Source organism: Dryas octopetala, chromosome 8 (genome assembly GCF_963921425.1).
Source record: "Dryas octopetala chromosome 8, drDryOcto1.1, whole genome shotgun sequence".
Taxonomy (NCBI): domain Eukaryota; kingdom Viridiplantae; phylum Streptophyta; class Magnoliopsida; order Rosales; family Rosaceae; genus Dryas; species Dryas octopetala.
In genome coordinates this window covers 14,139,477-14,159,509 of record NC_141373.1, presented here as the reverse complement: position 1 = coordinate 14,159,509, position 20,033 = coordinate 14,139,477, and the positions used below count along the sequence as shown (strand labels likewise).

At 32.5% G+C, this 20,033-nt stretch overlaps 1 protein-coding gene across 1 annotated transcript; it reads right to left on the bottom strand.

The window, feature by feature from the left end:
* Positions 1–12,329: 12,329 nt before the first annotated feature.
* LOC147277452 (putative laccase-9) lies at positions 12,330–18,918 on the bottom strand. The gene is made up of 7 exons (XM_086254036.1): positions 18,713–18,918; positions 18,343–18,494; positions 17,994–18,238; positions 16,105–16,233; positions 13,370–13,961; positions 12,935–13,290; positions 12,330–12,621 (listed from the first exon to the last, which is right to left on the bottom strand). Exons 1-7 carry the CDS (start codon positions 18,809–18,811, stop codon positions 12,482–12,484), a joined length of 1,713 nt encoding a protein of 570 aa, XP_086110162.1. The 5' UTR covers positions 18,812–18,918; the 3' UTR covers positions 12,330–12,481.
* Between the last annotated feature and the right edge of the window lie 1,115 nt (positions 18,919–20,033).

Sequence of the window (20,033 nt, the reverse complement as noted above, 5' to 3'; positions counted from 1 at the left end):
ATCATAGCTAAATTTTGTTTAAGAAGTTTTCCAGTTCTTCGCACCAAATGAATATATATATATATATAGAGCCCTTCTAATAAGGAATCTCTCATTTAGTGTTAAGTGAGGGATTATCTTGTGGGGCCCACACGAGTCGTTTTGTGTTAATCCGAACTGTTCATTTTTTTGCATCTCCATTGATAGATCATCTCTACAAAAAATCAGCTAAATTGGAAATCGTTTACCCGTTCGATTAAGCAGTCAAAGTTTAGGTGTTTATAGAAGAATTTGTTGTTCGTCCATTTGTTTTAAACTTTGACCGCTTAAATAAACGGCTAAACGATTTTTGATTTGGCTGATTTTTTACAGAGATGATCTATCAATGGAGATGTAAAAAATAGACGGTTCGAATTAACATAAAATGACCCGTGTGGGCCCCACAGGGTGATTTTTTATTTAACACTAAATGAGAGATCCCTTATTGAAAGGGTCCTGTATATATCTGTATATATGTGTGTGTGTTGGTGCAAACAAGTACTATATCTATAAGAAGCAAGTTGAGTTATAGTGATCTGACACAATTAATTTTGTTTAATAAAACATGTGAAGATTAAGATACACTGTCAAATCATCAAATTAATATTTTTTGTTTGGTGAACAAATTCATATTTTTTGTTTAGTGAACAAATTAATTTTTTTCTTTCTTTTGCTGGGGTACGTAGCTTTGGGTCCAAGTTAACATGCATGTTACACGATTCGTGCCAGTGGATTAAGATTAAAGGCAGGTTTACCTGCTTTTTGGCTTTGGGGTTGTGTCCAAATATGAATTTCTCAGACACATTTTACCTGCTCCTAAATGACATAACACAATGTAGGCATTTTATTTTTTCTGGTGACATAATACATTAAGAAACAAAAAAGTCCTACAACAAACGTGACTATACTATTAAAAGACTGTCTACAGTAATTAAAATAGAAAATTTAGAGGACTATATTGTTTTTCTCTCAAAAAAGAAATCAAGATGACTATATTATTGTTTATTATATAAAAATAATAAAAGACGACAATATTTTGGGGCAACAAATAATATGAGAATTAAATAAAGAAAGTGCTAAACCTTCCTCGCAGGAGTACGTTCTCTTGAAAAAAAAAAAATACTCAGATGTTTGAATTTTAACCTTTACAGCACATGCTTAAACTCAGTTTGAATTTTTACGTTTACAGCACATGCTTAAATTGAGTTTGAAAATATTTTTTCTTTGAGCGTTACAGGCTTACAGCACATGGTTTTATTAGTCAATAATAATACTGTTACCGAATAAAAATATCAATCAAGTTTTGAGTTTTAACGTAGTATTTTTATATTAATGATAATTTAATTTAGTAGTGATACTCAATCTCTCTTTCATTAGAGAAGATATTGAATTCAAATTTTATGAATAACAGTTGCTGATTCAAATAAAATGTTGTATTTTTTTTCGACTTGTATCTATTAATTTGTTATAGTATGAATATTCTACAAATTAAATAAAATATAAAGTCATTTACATAATTATTATTTTGCATAATTGTCGAATGTAACTGATTAACATTAATAAAAAGAGTAATTTGCACATTTATAACTCAAACTACAGGGGGTGTGTGCAATTACTACGAGTGCTACTATTCCCACCCTCATGTCCTATTTTTTCACCCACTCTATTATTACACCCCCTTTAAAATTTTAAGAAATAATAATCCTCTTTTTTTACCCCCTAATGTCCCTAAAATACCTTTACTAATAAACACTCTTTCCACCAAATTTCTTTCCTCTATATTTTCTTTCTTCCATAAACCCTAAATTCTATTCACCCACCAAATTTTGAACTCATATACAACTTCATACATACTCATACTCCTAGATCAAATAGGAAGAGAGTGAGAGAGAAGGGGGCAAGGTTAAATCAACCCATAAATTGTAACTTTGTAATGTGCCCAATAACTTTTATGTTAGTGTGAGATTATGAATAAGAGAAGAAGTCAAACAAAACAATTAAAAAAACAAGGGGAATTCGAGAATATGAATGAACAAGACAAAATCATATATTGGAAACAATATCAAGAGTCATATATATTGTGAATAAATCTTTGTAGAAGAAAAGAAAATTATTGTTTATGAATCCAAAGTGGTTTTCCATGTATATTAAAGTGTGGAATATGAAGAGAAGATGAAATGAGTTTAGGTCGGTGTAGAGAAGTGGGATGGTAAAATATTTTTTTGTTTACATAAATCTTTAATTAGAGGTCATTTCGCAAAAATTAAACAAATGATTAATATTTTTATAAAGTGGTGGGTGAGAAAATAGGACATAGGGGTGAGAATAATAGCACTCAATTACCACCCAAACAAATTAAAAAATTTTACTATTTGTCATGCAGACTTTGCTCTGTAAAGCAATGTGGCACCTCTGTCACATTTCGTCCATTATTATGTTAAATCGGTGTTTTCATAAAATCATATACAAAGGTTTTGGAAAAAAAAAAAAAATCTGATAAAAATATTTATTCAAAACTAAAATATCTAAAATTAAAAATAATTAAGTAAACCCAACCTTGAACCTTCCCCTTCTCTCTCTCTCTCTCTCTCTCTCTCTCTCTCTCCCCCCCCTCTCTTTCTTTCTCTTTGTGCGATGCCATTTTTGCCTCTAAGCATATAAAGCGAGAGCTATATAGTCAATCTGCGGTAAGCTCATGCACTCGCCAACGACAGTATCGGTGAGGACGACATTGGTGACATCGAGTGGTGGGAGAGAGAGGGAAAGAAAGAGAGTGGTGGTGGCAGTGAGTAGTGGTGAGAGAAAGAGGGAAAAAAGAAAAGAGAAAAGAGTGGAGGTGATGGTGATGGTGGTGATCCGAGGGGAGGGCTAGGTGGTGGTGAGGTGCAATTGGGTGGGGAGAGGGGTACTGGATGGTTTTTTATTTTTTTATTTTTTTTATTTGGTTAAGCAATAAAATATCATTTTTATTTAAGAAAAATAATTTGGGGAAAAAATATAAGTTTTCTAATTTCATATATAAGGGCAAAATAGGAATTTTGAAGAAAAATTGTCTAAATTAACAGAAAATGTGACATTAGGTGCCACATTGCTACACAACACAAAGTCTAGATGACAAATTGTAAAAACCATTTGTTTAAGTAGTAATTGCACACACCCCTTTTAGTCTGGGCGGTAAATGTGCAAATTTCTCAAATAAAAATGTTATAGAGTGATGAGTTTATAACACTAGCAAAATACAGTGCAATGATTTAAAATAAAACCATGGTGTATTTTTTAAGCGTCTAGGCCATTTGTTTTCTTTCAACAACTATTTTTTCGTGATTATATATAGATAATCTTTTAGGGGTGGTCTTATGGGTAGACAAAGTAGTCAAACTACCTCAAGTCATGAAATGTTGAGCGTCTCTAAATTTTATAAATTACTTATATAGTTATATACTATGTTAAGTTTAAGTTATGTACATAAAAAGTCGATGGTTCAAATTTATGATTTATCTTAGATTACAGAATTTTAGAGTTGACATTCATGACCCTTTATAATATCGGTGGCCACAAAAAATGAAAAAAGGAAAAGAGAAACCATTCATATCGTTACCATATTTAAAAAGAAAGAAGAAAATAAAAAACTGAACTCATACTCGGAGTCAAGAGGGCAATCAATTTCCTTGAGTGAGATGTGCCACAATTCCTTGAGTGGAGTCGTGCTAATGGTTTCAAATATTCCTTTCTAATTTGGAATTGGAAGCAGCCACCGCTTGGGCAATTTTGGTAACGGTGACGTTTTGTCAAAAAGTGATGAGGACCCAGAATCATGTAGAAAATCAGAAGATAGTAATTAAGAGCCTAAGATCTTTATTATTAATGCGTGCACTCCAATAGCCATTGCAACTATTGGTCAAAAATCCAAACTTTGAGTGGATTTTTCAAAGCCGGCTTGACAAATTTGGCCATGGGGTTGAGTTGAACTATTTGTACATGTTATGCATCTAATCACAAGGAACCGTGTGGACCAATTATTTAACAATCAGCATATAATCAATGTTGTTGAAGCGTTGAAGCCAGTTCGTTTGCTGTCCAAGTCCCATTAATTGAGTTGATAACAGATTTTGATGTGATTTATTTTGGAATATATTAATTACGTGGAGAACTGTTTCAACACAAAACAGTATACTATACTATTAAGAAACATTTGAGTACGTGCGACGCTTATCCCATTATTATGCTGATCGACGAAGTGAGTTTAAGTTTTCATAAAACAAAAAAAAAAAAATTATATACAGTAAAGCTAGTTAGAGAGACCACATGTTGGATATCATATGTGTAACATATTCTTATAATGGGTTACACTTCTATTAGAGAAATGGTACATATATAAAAGTAATTTTTTAGTGTGATCGTAACACCGTTACGTGGTATTACTAATGCACCTATATTATAAGTTTATAACACGTATATATTTATTAATACTAAGTCGCATGATATTTTACTGTTACATATATATTTCTTTTAATGAGAAATTGTAGCCACTTTCTCCTTTCTCCTTTATACTTTCTCTTTTTACCTTCTCTCTTATATTTTTTATTTCGCAGTGTATTCATATAATCAGAATCATTTATTTTTTAGTTCACTCTTTAAGTATCATCACTATATAAAATCAACCATATTGAAATTTGTTTGGTCATATATTTATTATTAAATAAACAGAGGGCGGTTCATTTGATAACAGTTACATGACCAAACGATTTTCGATTTGGTTAATTGTTTGCAGAAATGATCTTAATTTAAAGAGTGATCTAAAATATGAACGATTTAATTTGATTATAAGAATACACTGCAGAATGATCATTTCGCATTGTTTTCATGAAAATACTATACCCTTAAGAGAGAAAGTCGACTGAGAAGGTAGCTAACATTTCTCTTAATACTATACCTTAAAAGTATAAATATGTCACCCATTTATTTTTTTTATTTTTTATTTTTGAGTTGGGGAGAAGGGGGATTGAACTTGAGTGTATTATGGGTAATTATACGGTCCTTCCAAGTAGCCTATCCAACAGCTGCATTTCACCAATTTATTATATTACGTGGATTAATAAAACTACATGGCAGTGTTACAGTCACATCGAAAAATTTATGCACAGGTAATTCCCAATTTATGTGGTTTCCTTAATTAGCATTATTTAAAATTATATGTTAATATTTTGTTTTTGTATTTTCAAAGCATGTTGTGTATTGGAGTGAAAATATTTTAACACATAATTAACTTCCTTCTTATGAGTGGCTAAACCCATAATATTAGCATGATAATATATAACAGTAATGCTACACTTACCACATTTTTATACCACAATTTCATACCATCTTACATGGCATTCATACATTGGACACTACAAATTAAAAAATAAAACCTAAAAAAGAAAAAAGAAATACCCTTCCAATAAAGTAATGACACATCAGGTGGGATACAAATGTGAGAAAAAAAATGTGGGACAACTAGCATTATTGAATATATAATCACGTGTAAGCATCCAACCTAAATTTTCTCATATACCACATTTGTACAGGGAAACCAAAAATTTATTCCTAAGGGCACTTTAATATATACAATTATTACCTTTCGGTGGGGCCACTAAAGAATTGCTTATACACTGAACAGCTGTTTATATACGCTTACTAAAGACTTTATTTCTTCTACTCAATAATAGCGCAAGGGCACTTTAAATAGACTTTTTGTGGTCAAATTATGTGTAAAACCAACATGCATGGTAGAGGGCCCTTTTTATTTTTATTTTAATTGAACTCATTTAGTGACACGCGATCGCGGACCTTATTCAAAACCTAATGAGTACACTCGTAGAGTGTATGCCATCAAGAAACCACTTGTGTATTGAGTTGATACCTATAAATCTGTAGATATGTATATGTTCAATGTATACGTTGTGACCAACATGATAATTATTAATATATTGTATTAAAAGCTATTAATTTCTAATCCTATTCTCTTCGTAAGATATTTCGATAGAAGATGCGATATTAACATAAGATAAAAAATTAATTATGTTCACTAATTAATTCTTTACAACACCCGAACTTAATTTTATGGTCAGTATTCGAATTCTGTACGTCTGACATTTCATATTTTCATGGTGCACTACTTATAGATTTGTAATGATTAGGTTAATTTTTATATGGTGGAAAAACTGCACTACTTATAGATTTGTGATGATTAGCTAGGTTCATTTTTATATGGTGGAAAGACATGCATTGTGATCAACTTGATAGATATTATTTCATCTGCTCAACAGGAAAAATGCATAAACGATTGTATTGTGTTTGTGCCCTCTGTTTTCTAGAAGATCCATGTGGTTCAAGGTTTTTTTAACAAGAACGCTTTTTTTACTACATTTAGCGCTGCTAGCTAGTCTGTCAAGCTATATGGACCCGTGGACTGTACGTTTGCATAATATAGGGCTTTACGGAATGCAGCACGCCTGTGTTTGTCAAAGTACCATTTTAACCCACTCCAAAATAATAAGGGACAAATATATATGTGATGCAAATAAATTTAAGAGTGAAGAATTTATACCTATTTACACCCTAATTTGGCACTGGGCCGGAGTCACGGCCAAGCCCAAAGTTCTATTAGTGAAGTCCAATTGTTAGCCCAATTTGCTAAGATCAAGCTCAATAGCCAGACCCAAGTTCAATACAGTTTGCAAGCCTATCTAGACAAGGCGTAAGTACGTCGAAGATGAGTTATGATCAAGAATCTAGAAGAATCCTAGTCAACATCATCGAGAAAGACTAGGAGTTCTAAATCAGGCAGGTGACTAAGCCTTGGGCGTGAAGCAAGCAGAGGAGTCCAAATGCAACAAGGAAAATGTTTCCTAGAACTCAGAGTTTGATCACTATATAAAGAAGACATTAAGCAATCTGTTGTTGAGCTTGAAGCTTGCAAGTAGTTGATGCAAAACATAACAACAAGTATTCTCTACACATCATATGTATATGTATATATAGGAAAAATAATTTGTGGATTGGCTCCCTTACCTGTTTTTGAGTGAAGTCTAGAGCTCTCCTTTTTAATAACTGAGTGAATTAATTAGGGATCACTCAAAAAAAAAAAAAGAAAAAAAAAAGAGATTTAGAATTTTGACTCACCAAGGTACTGTTATACTCAACCCCTTAAGGCTAACTCAAATATGCAACACCCTACTATCTTCTTTCTTGCCAAACAAGTTACATGCACAACCCAAGATAAGTTTTAGATATTTGAATAAAGAGTATTTAATGGTTTCTATAATGACAGAGAATAAGAGAGATACTGAAAAATGAGGAAAAGAGTGAGGAGAAAGTATAGCTGCCTTTTATCAAATCTGATTTGCTTAAAAATAGATAGCATTATTTATAAGCTACAAGTAAAACACCAGACTCCTAAAAATACCAAGGACTAATATATGCTTTCCATATATATTTCAATTTCCTGTCATTTCTCTTTTACTGTTTTTGGCAACCTACCAAGACAAGGCCTGCTATATAAAGAATCTAAAAGAAAAATGGATTGAAATTTGAATGTCATATTTTATTTAGTAGGACTTAGAAACCACTCAATTGAGCCTATTACTATTTTTTGCCTCTCTTACCCCATCCCCCCAGCCCCCTCTCCCCCTCTCTTCAAGAAAAAGAAAAAATCCCAACTCTTTTTACCTTATTTTTCTTGGATGTCAAAAGATGTAAGAAGTACTAAAGACCTCTGTAAATCCCAATTGGGATTCTAAATCTACAATAACCAAATTTTCATCATTGGCTACCTGTGTAACATAAAATCTCCACTTAAGTGAACCTAACCCCATGAATTGGATCAAATCAACTAGCCTAAGGTCAAAGAACAAACATCCATAACATTCAATATCTCAGTTTACTTGTACTTGAAATCTTCTATCTCACTAATCCAAACCAAAGACTCGTCTCTCGTACAAACTTTTAGCTCGAAATTAGGAAAATTCATATGAATAAGCCAAAATTTGGAACCCCAGCATTAATATGAAAGGGAAAATTCAAAGGAAAACAATTTGGCTAGTTACAATGATTACCTCCAACAGAATTCACATCCACACTCCCAAGAAGATGTTCCTTCCATCTCCTTAAGCTCTCATCGTCCTAAAACCTCAAATTATCACCATAAACAAACAACATTACACACATACAAAAAAATAAAAAACCCACAAATTACACATTACAATGAAAAAATTAAAAACATAAAAAAAAAAAAAGGGAATTAATCAAGGCTGATTGGGCCTTGGCGGTGGTGTAGGCGCGGGTGGGGGAGAAGCAAGTGATGGTGGTTGCGGTTGTGTTTCGGTGGGGGCAAAGACAAAGAGGAGATGCAGAGAGAGGGGGTTGGGTTTCAGGGGGAGGGTGGCAGGTCGGGGTTGAGAGAAAGATGAGAGGCAGAGAGAGATGAGAGAGAAAGTGAGGCAGAGAGAGAATGCAGGGGCTAGTGGGTTTGGAGGGAGGCATGGGAGGCGGCAGTTGAGGAGAGAGGCTGCGGTCGGGGTAGAGGCAGCGACGGGGAGGAGAGGGGAGGAGGCGGCTACAGGAGAGAAGGAGGAAGAAGATCTGCTGGAGGAAGAAGAAAAGAAGACTACAGGCGCAGGGAATAAAGAAGAAAAGGGGATCTAGGGGTGGGGTTAATTAAAAAAAGTTGTGAAATTTTTTGCAGGAATTAACCTGCCAATATTTTCAGCTTTTGGGCGACGGAATGGGCTTCATCGCCTAAGTAGAAAATTATTTAAAATTATATAATGTATATCTAATATTTAGAATATTATTTATATATATAATAATTAATTATAAAATTATAATATACAATAAGATTCTAAAATTAGAATATTTAAAAATTTAAATGTATAGCAAATATAATAAAATTATGTATTAGAATATATATAATAATTAACACTTACCTGTTTATTATGTCATTATAATTGATCACCGTTACCTCTATTATTTTCGATGGAAGATGTTCATTTTTTATGTTCATTCTCAAATATCATATACTCGTTCAATTATCATGAGAAAAATCACGATCGTTCATAAATTCGACAACCGTTACCTCACTTCTGCATCTCCGATTGAGCTAAATTTTTGCGGCGATAATCTTGAGTAGGGAACTAGAAAATGAATAGTTCGGATCGTTGGAAACACGATCGAGATGTGAGCTTCTACATATAAATACACTTGAAGAGTATAATTCTATTAACTTTTTTATTAAAACCTTGTCGTTTCAATAATTATGAAAACCACAACGTCATTTCAATGATCGGAGTCGTTTATTTTCTATGTTCATACTCAAAGATCATCTCTGCAAAAAATTGGCCAAATTGAAATTCATCTACCCATTCGATTATCATTAGAAAAATCATGATCATTCATAAATTCAACCATTGTTACCTCACTTCTACATCTCCGATTGAACTAAATTTTTGCAGGGATAATCTTTGAGTGGGGAACTAAAAAATAAATGGTTTAGATCATTGGAAACATGATCGAGATGTGAGCTTGTACATATAAATACACTTGAAGAGTATAATTAAATTAACTTTTTCGTTGAAACCTTATCGTTTCAATAATTGTGAAGACCACAACGTCATTTCAACGATCGGAGCCATTCATTTTCTATATTCATACTCAAAAATCATCCCTAAAAAAATAGGCCAAATCGGAATTCTACAACGTACCCGTTCGATTATCAATAGAAAAATCACAATCGTTTATAAGTTTGACCACCATTACCTAACTTCTACATCTTCGATTGAGTTAATTTTTTGCAGGGATGATCTTTGAGTGGGGAACTAAAAATTGAACGGTTCGTGGTTCGGATCGTTGGAAAAACGATCTCATCGTATGCTTATACATAAATATATTTGCACATAAAAATTAGGCACTAGGACTTTGGGAGACGAAATTACTTCATTACCCAAACATATCTTAGGTTACAAACAATAATTTCTCGCTGAAACATTTAATTAGCGACGAATTAAAATAATTTTCTCGCTAAAATATTGGCGGGTGTGGGAAAAATTCCCTCTAATCCTTTAGCAAGAAAATATTTATTTCCTCGCGCAATGAGTCATTTAGCGAAGGCATATGTTGTCGCTGAATTCACCATTTCCTCGTTAATGTTTAGACAAGTTTGAAGAACAAACTAATCATTCTCCTCGTTAATTATATGGTGGACATGACCTAGCTCTTCAAGGAAATCTTTCTTCTAATTGCATTAGAACTCTTCAAGGAAATCTTTCTCGCTAAAATATTGGCGGGTGTGGGAAAAATTCTCTCTAATCCTTTAGCGAGAAAACATCTATTTCCTCGCGCAATGAGTCATTTAGCGAGGACATATGTTGTCGCCGAATTCATTCTTTCCTCGTTAATGTTTAGACAAGTTTGAAGAACAAACTAATCATACTTAAAGTGACAAACTGATATATTCCTCGCAAAAAATGCTTTATAGTGAGAAAAAATAATCCCTCTAAGAAAAATATAATTAGCGATGAATTAAAATAATTTTCTCGCTAAAATATTGGCGAGTGTGGGAAAAGTTCCCTCAAATCCTTTAGCGAGGATATATATTGTCGCCGAATCAACTTTTTCCTCGCTAACTTTAAGATAAATTTAGAGACCAAACTCATCATACTTTGAGCGACAAACTGAATTATTCCTTACAAAAAATGCTTTACAGCAAGGAAAAAGAATTCTTCGCTAAAAAGCAACTTTGTTGTAGTGTAATTATATAGTGGACATGACCTAGTTTATCAAGGAAATCCTTCTTCTGATTGCATTAGAACTTTTGAAGGAATTCCTTCTCGCTAAAATATTGGAGGGTGTGGGAAAAATTCCCTCTAATCTTTTAGCGAGGAAATAGGAATGAGTCATTTAGCGAGGACATATGTTGTCGCCGAATTCACCATTTCCTTGTTAATGTTTAGACAAGTTTGAAGAACAAATTAATCATACTTAAAGTGACAAACTGATATATTCCTCGCAAAAAATGCTTTATAGCGAGGAAAAATATAATTAGCGATGAATTAAAATAATTTTCTCGCTAAAATATTGGCGGGTGTGGAAAAAGTTCCTTCAAATCCTTTAGCGATATATGTCGTCGTCGAATCAACTTTTTCCTCGCTAATTTTAAGACAAGTTTGTTGACAAACTTATTATACTTAGAGCGACAATCTGAACTATTCCTTGCACAAATTGCTTTACAGTAAGGAAAAAGAATTATTCGCTAAAAGTGTTGTCGCTAAAAAGCAACTTTGTTATAGTGTAATTATATAGTGGACATGACCTAGTTCTTCAAGGAAATCTTTCTTCTGATTGCATTAGAACTCTTCAAGGAAATCTTTCTCGCTAAAATATTGGCGGGTGTGGAAAAAATTCCCTCTAATCCTTTAGTGAGGAAATATCTATTTCCTCGCGCAATGAGTCATTTAGAGAAGACATATGTTGTCGCCGAATTCACCATTTCCTCGTTAATATTTAGACAAGTTTGAAGAACAAACTAATTATACTTAAAATGACAAACTAATATATTCCTCGCAAAAAATGCTTTATAGCGAGTAAAAATAATTCCTCGAAGAAAAATATAATTAGCGATGATTAAAATAATTTGCTCGCTAAAATATTGGCGGTGTGAGAAAAGTTCCCTTAAATCCTTTAGTAAGGATATATGTCGTCGCCGAATCAACTTTTTCCTGGCTAATTTTAAGACAAGTTTGGAGACCAAACTCATCATACTTAGAGCGACAAACTGAACTATTCATTGCAAAAAATACTTTACAGCAAGAAAAAAGAATTCCTCGCTAAAAAGCAACTTTGTTGTAGTGTAATTATATAGTGGACATGACTTAGTTCTTCAAGGAAATCCTTCTTCTGATTGCATTAGAACTCTTCTTTCTTAACATCCAACACTTGCCTTGATTAGACTCTTAACTTGCCAAGGAATACTCGGCAAAACTAGGTTTCTTCATTAAAACACGTGCTAATCCGAATTTGGGTTCTGGAACCTTCTTCCTTTGGATCTGGGATTCCATTTAGATTTGGCCTTCCAACTAAGCATGCTGGGCTAAGATCCGCAGCGGGACTATAACTTGGGCCTTTCTTAACTCTCTTGGACTTAGCCATGAATCCGGCCCAAATTCAAAATAGGGTGTAAAAAAAAAAATTAATCTACTGAGGTTGGATTTTATTGTTTTAACCTTTTAGGGGATACATGACAATAATCTAATATAAATTGAAAACTAGACTAAATCTAAAGAAAGTGAAATAAAATTTTCAGCTAATTTTCTTGCCATAATAATTTAGCATAACAAGAATTTGAGGTCTTACATTATTCTTACAAATCAAGCCTAAATAAAATATATATATATATATATTGAGATGGAACAAAAAGTACAAATCAAATTTAAGACTTGGAACAAGAAGGCATGTTAGTAGGTGGTGGGAGCATAGTTGTTTCATTAGTATTTCCATCCTTCACTATGAACACAGTGTTCATTCCCCAACTGGAATGTCTTTCTAAATGACAGTGCATGAACCATACTCCTGAAAATTACCATTAACAAGTTCATTTAGTTAACTAGCATTGTCACCCTTAAAAAATGTACCTAATTAATTGCATAGCACAAGTGAGATGTACATCAATTGCATCAGTTAGGTACCAATATATGTAAGTATTCTCTTAATTGACACACGTTCCGATTGATAACATACAATGATTATGTTACCAAATTAGTCAACAATCAAATATAATCAGCATTTAGATTAAGTCTAATAACAAAAGATGCATCATTATATTATTGGACTGTCTAGTAATAAAATAGTACTTTTTTATATATTATTTATAGAACGTACGTACCAGGATTATCAGCAATGAATCTAATAACAGCCCATCCATTCTTTGGAAGTCCAAGTGTATTTATTTCTGGTGGATCAACCAAATTGTAGGTGTTGGGCGAAGTTGTCTTGTTAAAATTCCCAGAACCTGTTCCCACCAAATAGAAGCTGAACCCATGGAGATGCATAGGATGGTTCTCAGGGGCAATGATGTTGGTCCCTTGGAAGATGATTTCAACTCCTTCTAACCATTCGATAAACCTCACCTTTGTGGCTAAGGTTGGATATACTGTGTTGTTTCCCACGTCTCCCGTGTAGTTAAAAACATAAGGTGGCCTGTCTGGGAAGCTAGTTTTGTGGTAAACTCCCTTTAAATTCCTGTAAAACGATGGTCCACAAGGTGGTTAGTTAAAATAATTTCAATAGCTAGCATTACTCGAAAATTAATCATACGTACGTATAATATGCTTGCAGAATATCAATAGATGGGGTTACGAAACTAATGTTGTTCAAGCCCGCAGAAAGCTTATTTCCATTAGGCCCATCACATGAAGAATCGGCACAAACAACTTCATTTATTGAGACAGTGATGAACAGCTGTGATGTGATGTTTGTTGGAACATTAATTGGGTGTTCCGCGCTTGCCAAGGCCCTCACACGTTTGGTGAAGTTTGAAGCAGCTGTCTCATCATTGTAAGCAGGAAGATTTGGAAAGGGAGTGGTTGATGAGGTGTTATAGTTGCCTGTGTATTGAAGTATTGCACTGGTGGTGCTGTTGTTGAATGAAACACCATCGCCATCAGAAAAAGGAGTGGAGGCCATGTAGTATTGGCTGCGAGATTGGTTCATGGTGACCAAGACGTCCATTGTTTGGCCTGGAGTTATGAGGATGTATGAGGTGGTTATGGGCTTTATGTATGCCGCATCTTGAGTGACGACTGTGAGGTCGTGGTTGGCAATGCTGAAAAATTGTTCTTCGTTCATCACTGCATTGATTATGCGAAGAAGATAGGTTTTGCCATAATCAACTAACAGACGGTACATCGTTTCTGCAACACAAATTCAGTTAAGATGCATAATCAAAATGAGATTTGAATCATATGCTGGGTTTAATTTTATTTACGTATTTTAGTCGCATATTAATTCATAACACTATTTATATGTGTGATTAATGTCACATTCATAAACTCACAATTCTTGAACACGTACGTAATGTATGATTAAGATCAAGACAAGTATGGTGACCAAAAAAAAAAAAAGATCAAGACAAGTATAACAGAGAATCTATTTTCAATCAAAATCGAGACAAATAGCTAGGGGCGGCCCTCAGAGGTATGTTTGCTAGAATTAATATCTAGGAAGTGTCGGTGAAGAGCAATTCATCCAACTGATGACATGTTAATTTTTCTTACAGCATGTAAGTGGCTAGCCTGGTTTGGACAGCTGTAAAAGCTCCATGTACGTGTTACTTTTATACACCCACACACAATACTGTACAAAACCCCAACAATGTCATTGTCATCTACCAGAGAATACATATTAATAATGCAGCACTAAAATTTCCATGATGCAATCATATATAATATTTCCCACCGACATGTTACTACTGTAGCAATGATGCTATCAAACATTTGGTTACCATTTTTCTATAATAAAAAAAAAAAAAAAACATTTTTGTTATCAAGAAAAAAAAAAAATACTACCAAAACTTCTCTAAAATTTTGGCCACCAAAGAAATAATGTTGCATATAATATTTAAAAACTAAACATTTTCATCTCAGTTGATATACTCCAAAGTTTTAAATTTATTTTGGAGTTTTGTAGCATTTTACGTACTCCTTTTAAACATTAGGTCCATTGACTTTAAGTAACAAATTATAATATTTTTTCATTTCAACTACTAAAATATTTATGTCATTTTACTTTAGGTACAAAATTTCAGTTTAGGTACCAATTTTAAAAAATATGGTTATATTAAACTGTGACTGTCTAATAGTCATAACTTTTTTATTGATTTATTTTTTTTTTAATATATGCAAGGCTTAAACTTTTATTTAGTCTTTGGGTTATAGGACTTCATCCCCCAAACCTAAATCAAAAGTATGAAACCTTTAAAAATTTTGATTTTTTATAAATTTTAAATAGTCACAACTGTGACTGTTCGACAGTCACAACTGTATAACAAACTGATTTGTGACCTAATTCAAAATGTTTTACTCTAGGTTAGTACCTAAACTAAAAAACAATTAGTGTCTTGCTGCTTTATTAAAAAACTATTGATATTTGATATTTAATCCTAATTTTCTATTAAACATTAGATGTAATATTTTCCTTTTTTATTAATAATAGTCTCGTTTTCTCTTTTTTCTTTATGAAATAATGTTTCATTAAGTGCTGAAAAAGATTATAAAACAGATAAAAATATATGAGATAAGTTAAGGATTTGGTCACTTACAAAGCATGTAACAAAAGAAAAACTACAACATCAACTTGTCTTTTATTTTTTATTTTTTTTGCTGTCTGGACTGAAAACATTGACTTGATCAACATAAACATAGAACAAATTAACAAGAGTTAAGTTCTTAATGATAAAGTTAGAAGTAAAATCTGAATAGTACTAACTGAATGAATCTTCTTCTTGCAATTTTAGATATTTATTGAGTACTGATGTTCTGGAAACTTGTTAACTTTATTAAATGTTAAGACAGTACGTTTAGTGAGGCTGTTACTTAGTTTGTTAGTTTGTACAGCTGGGCTTCTATGATTGGCTATGATTGTGTTAGTTAGAGTCGCTGATGAAGTACAGATATATATAGCTTCTCTGTCGTATGGCTATGCAACAAGATCAATATACTTTTTCTCTCTCTTTTTCTTCTCTCTGACATTTTTTCTTCCATTTTCTCTTTTCACAAACAGTCCAAGAATCTTAGAAAAACTGACCCCATAATACATTAATACCCATATATGTCAATTGTCAAAAAATATGATAAATCATCCCTTTGCAGAAGTCTTGCCACATTAACGCGGATTGTAATTAAATAATTGAAGTGTCAATTGTCAACCTTTAATTATGTCAAGTTGTCAACATACTAGCATGCCCTACCCATTGCCTTTTCAACTGATTTATATACATGCGTGATAATAACAATACAAATAAATAAATAAATAATTGTTTTAATTAATTTTACGTACCATTGGAACAACTGTTGTATATATCACCGGGCTGTCCATTGATTGTGAAGGCATCGGACACGTTTGGTTCCCCGCCAGTTTCGAGGGCCACATCAATTAGTTCCTTAATGTCCCCTTTAAACCATGATGCTGCCACAACATAATATAATAATTATTAAGATAAGAAATATTATGCATATATGCATGTACAAGTACTTTTTAATTAATCTAAGCAGGCCTAGCTAGCATTAATCTAATTAATGTACATCAAAGTTAAACAGATAAATGATTTTTAATTTGATTAATATTTTGTAAAGATAATCTTTAAATAGACCTAAAGAATAAACGGTTTAAATCGTTAAAATAATATATGTAGTGAGTTCTATGAGAGATCCCACAAATAAAATTATTTATGGGATCTCACATTAAAAGGGGTATGTATATATCTGCATGTGCATCTTCCAACTGATTACTTTTTGCTAAAAAATAATTTGTTACTTAAACAAGTAAACTATATTTTTTGTTCTTGTATTTTGACCTGATCGAAACCACATTTGATATTCTAAGTCTTAATTTTGTCAACCTCATTGTATTCTTAAAGACATTTTGTACCCAATATAAAAGTTTTTCACAAACCGAAACTAGTAGCTTGTTTAAACTCACAAGTTTTACCAAAAAATGATAAAAAATTATGTATGTAATATTGAATTTGATATTCAAAGAAGAATTTAAAGAAATCACAAATTTAAAGTTTAAGCCTAAAAATTTTGTGAGCTGCCTCAATTTCTTTCACAAATGAATATGAATTGAAATTAGTTTTCCAAAATCCATAAGATGGTATTTCAATCCCCCAACAAAATTTTTCTTGGAAAAAAAAAAGGATAATTATCCTCAAATTTTTTTGTTAAAATTGCCCTAAAAATGCAAATAAAATAAAACACAATGACCAAATTGTCAAAAAATTGAACCAAATATATTTTTGGGCCAAAACAAAGTAACCAAAAATGTAGTTTACTTTTTAAATATTTAAGAAAATATAGAAAAAATAAAATAAAAATAAGTAAATAAAATGTTAAGTTAGAGTGATTCACATCTAGATTCATATATATATATATATATATATTCATTATTTAGAGAAGATGTCTGTACTTCTGTTTTTTGCGGATGTATATAAGATGACATGAGACTATATAAGAAACTTGTATAAAATCACGTCATTCTATACACTTCCAAAAAAAAAAATACGGATCATTCGCACCTAAAGAAATATTGTATATATAAGAATTAACCCATCTAAACTTTTTAAATATCATACTCATTATATATTTACTTTCGTTCCTTTCTGGCAGTGCTTTCATATAATACAGACAACAGAAAAAAATAAAACTAGGTGTAGCTTGAGTAGTGACAAAGACAACACGGTGAAGTTAACTTGTTGTCCAATAATTAATGTTTTTGTTGTAGTACGTCTTCAACCATCTAATTAAGTATTACTACACCTCACAACTGGTGGAGTGATCTTGTGACAATAAGTGTCCAACCATGGTCGAACCGGTTACTTTCGGTAAAATTTGAAAACTGATAAAGAATAAGTAAAACGAGGGCAAAAAAAACAAAAAACAAAAAAGACTCAAGTAAATAACAATTTTAAGTGAGAGGGATATAGATGTGAAGGTTAGAATGGAGCTCATTATTTGTATGGCCTCACATATTAGTCGGCATTAAGTCACTTTCATAATAGCGACATAGCGTAGACAAGTTGACCACTTACCACACCCTTGTATTCCTGTACGAGCTAGTTGGGGTCCTTGCAATTAATTAATGAATACTAGTTTATGAATGAATTAGCTAGGATTTGGTAGTTAACTAAATCAGCACCTTTATTAAAAAAAAAAAATTAAAGTATGTACCTAAAATAATGGTTTCTTCTGCATAAGGCTTTGGAAATGGATAAGTTGTGCCGGCCGCCGGATGAATAACGATGGCGCCATGGACGGTGGCGCGTGTCCAATCACTGTGAGCATGCCACCATAATGTTCCTTCTTCACTAGAAAATATAACCTCGTAAGTGAAACTGTTTCCGGGTTGGATCGGGCACTGAGTTATGTTCTCGGGTCCATCCGACCATGGATTTCTTGGCTGCTTCACTCCGTGCCTTCAATAATTGAACAAGACATAGCAAAATGTTGAATGAACAAGACATAGCTAAAAACAAGACATACCCCGTGTACCAAACATAAAAACAATTGCGGGGTTTACCAATGAATGGTGACACCGTACAATCCTTGATTATGGACATTGACATAAATGGTATCTCCTTTGCGAACATGAAGGGTTGGCCCTGGAAAGCTACCATTCACAGTTAAGATGCTCTTTGTGCTGCACAGCCTTGAAAAATTTGTTTCTTTTAGCTGCAGAAAATATCATACATACAAACCCCAACAAGAACAACGAATTAATACCCAATAAAAATCCATGCACAATGTTCATATATAAACAATATAAAATATAAAATAATAAAAAAAAATCCGGGCATGCACATGCATCGTGCAGCACATTCCATCTTTAAAATTAAGCAGTCATGCATGCTCTTATGTTAGAGAGTAATGCATATAGCAAGCACACTTACGACAAAATCATAATAACGGGTAGCCTTGCAAAGGAGCAACCCATCAAGGAACATAAACCCAACAAAAGTGAAGACCAAACCCATTTTGTTAAACCCCATATTTTCAACTGCTTGTCTGAAAATCTTCGATCAGTAGCTGTTTGAAAAAGAATTTGTGTCCTTCAGGTCACCCTCGATGGTGTTGTGGGATGTTTGGTCTCAGCTGTTCGAGAGCAATTTATAGAATAAGACTTGATAACTAGTCAAGTGGCTAGTTGCTTTTTGATTAGTAGATCATGTCTCTCTACACGTGGTTCGACTCTTCAATCTGCGTACCTAATTAGACAGCAAAAAAGAAAAAGGAAAGAAAACGAAAAAAATAGGGTCCCGCTAATTGGAAGAGGAAACCTTCCAATTTTTGTTCTCTTCTTCACCAAAAATCAAATCTAAAATGTTTAACTTTGTTTAAACAAAATCCCACCGTTTCTATGTTTTTTTTTTTTTTTTGTTAAGAAAATGTTTTGGATTCCAAATTTGAATTTTTAACTTAAAAAACCTTTTTCTCTTTAATTATTTGCCTTGGGATCATGTTTGAATGAGTTTTAGGAGATAAATTTGAGAAAAATGAGTAAATAAGAGGCAAGAAAAGAAAATCCAGGATCCAGTTCCACAATTTTTTTTTGGCCAAAATCCAGTTCCACAATTAAATATCCTAATACTACATGAAATGGCTGACAATTGTAGATACGACGACATGAATTCAACACAAATTTAGTAATTCAATTTTATATTTTTAATAACTATTACTTAATACAAAAAAGAAAAAAAAAAGATACGTCATTCTAACATAAAAATAATATATAACTCAGTTATTATTTTATTTATTGATCCTAGTAAATTGCATGTGATTCAAGAAAAAAAAAATTGTTAATGATAATTTGGTCTAATAAATAACATCTTAGTAACTTTATATCGAAGTAAATCCTGAATTTAGATCTCAACCATTTTATTAATAAATAAAAACAAAAGAAAACTTGATGCTCACATGATAAAACTGTTTCGTTGAAATTTTACTATATATTTTTATCTAATATTATATGAATCCTAGTAAATAATACTTTGCTGGCATATGAATTCAATGAATGTGCATGTAATATATAGGGTGCATGTAATATATAAATTCTGGTTTATTTTTGTCGGTCATAGATAAAGTATTGTGTTTGTGATGAGTCTGGTGACACGTACATTGTAGGCAGTTTACTTTTTTGTGGAAAAACATGCATTGTGATCTGATAGATATTTTTTCATCTGCTCAGCAGGAAAAATGCATAAACGATTGTAT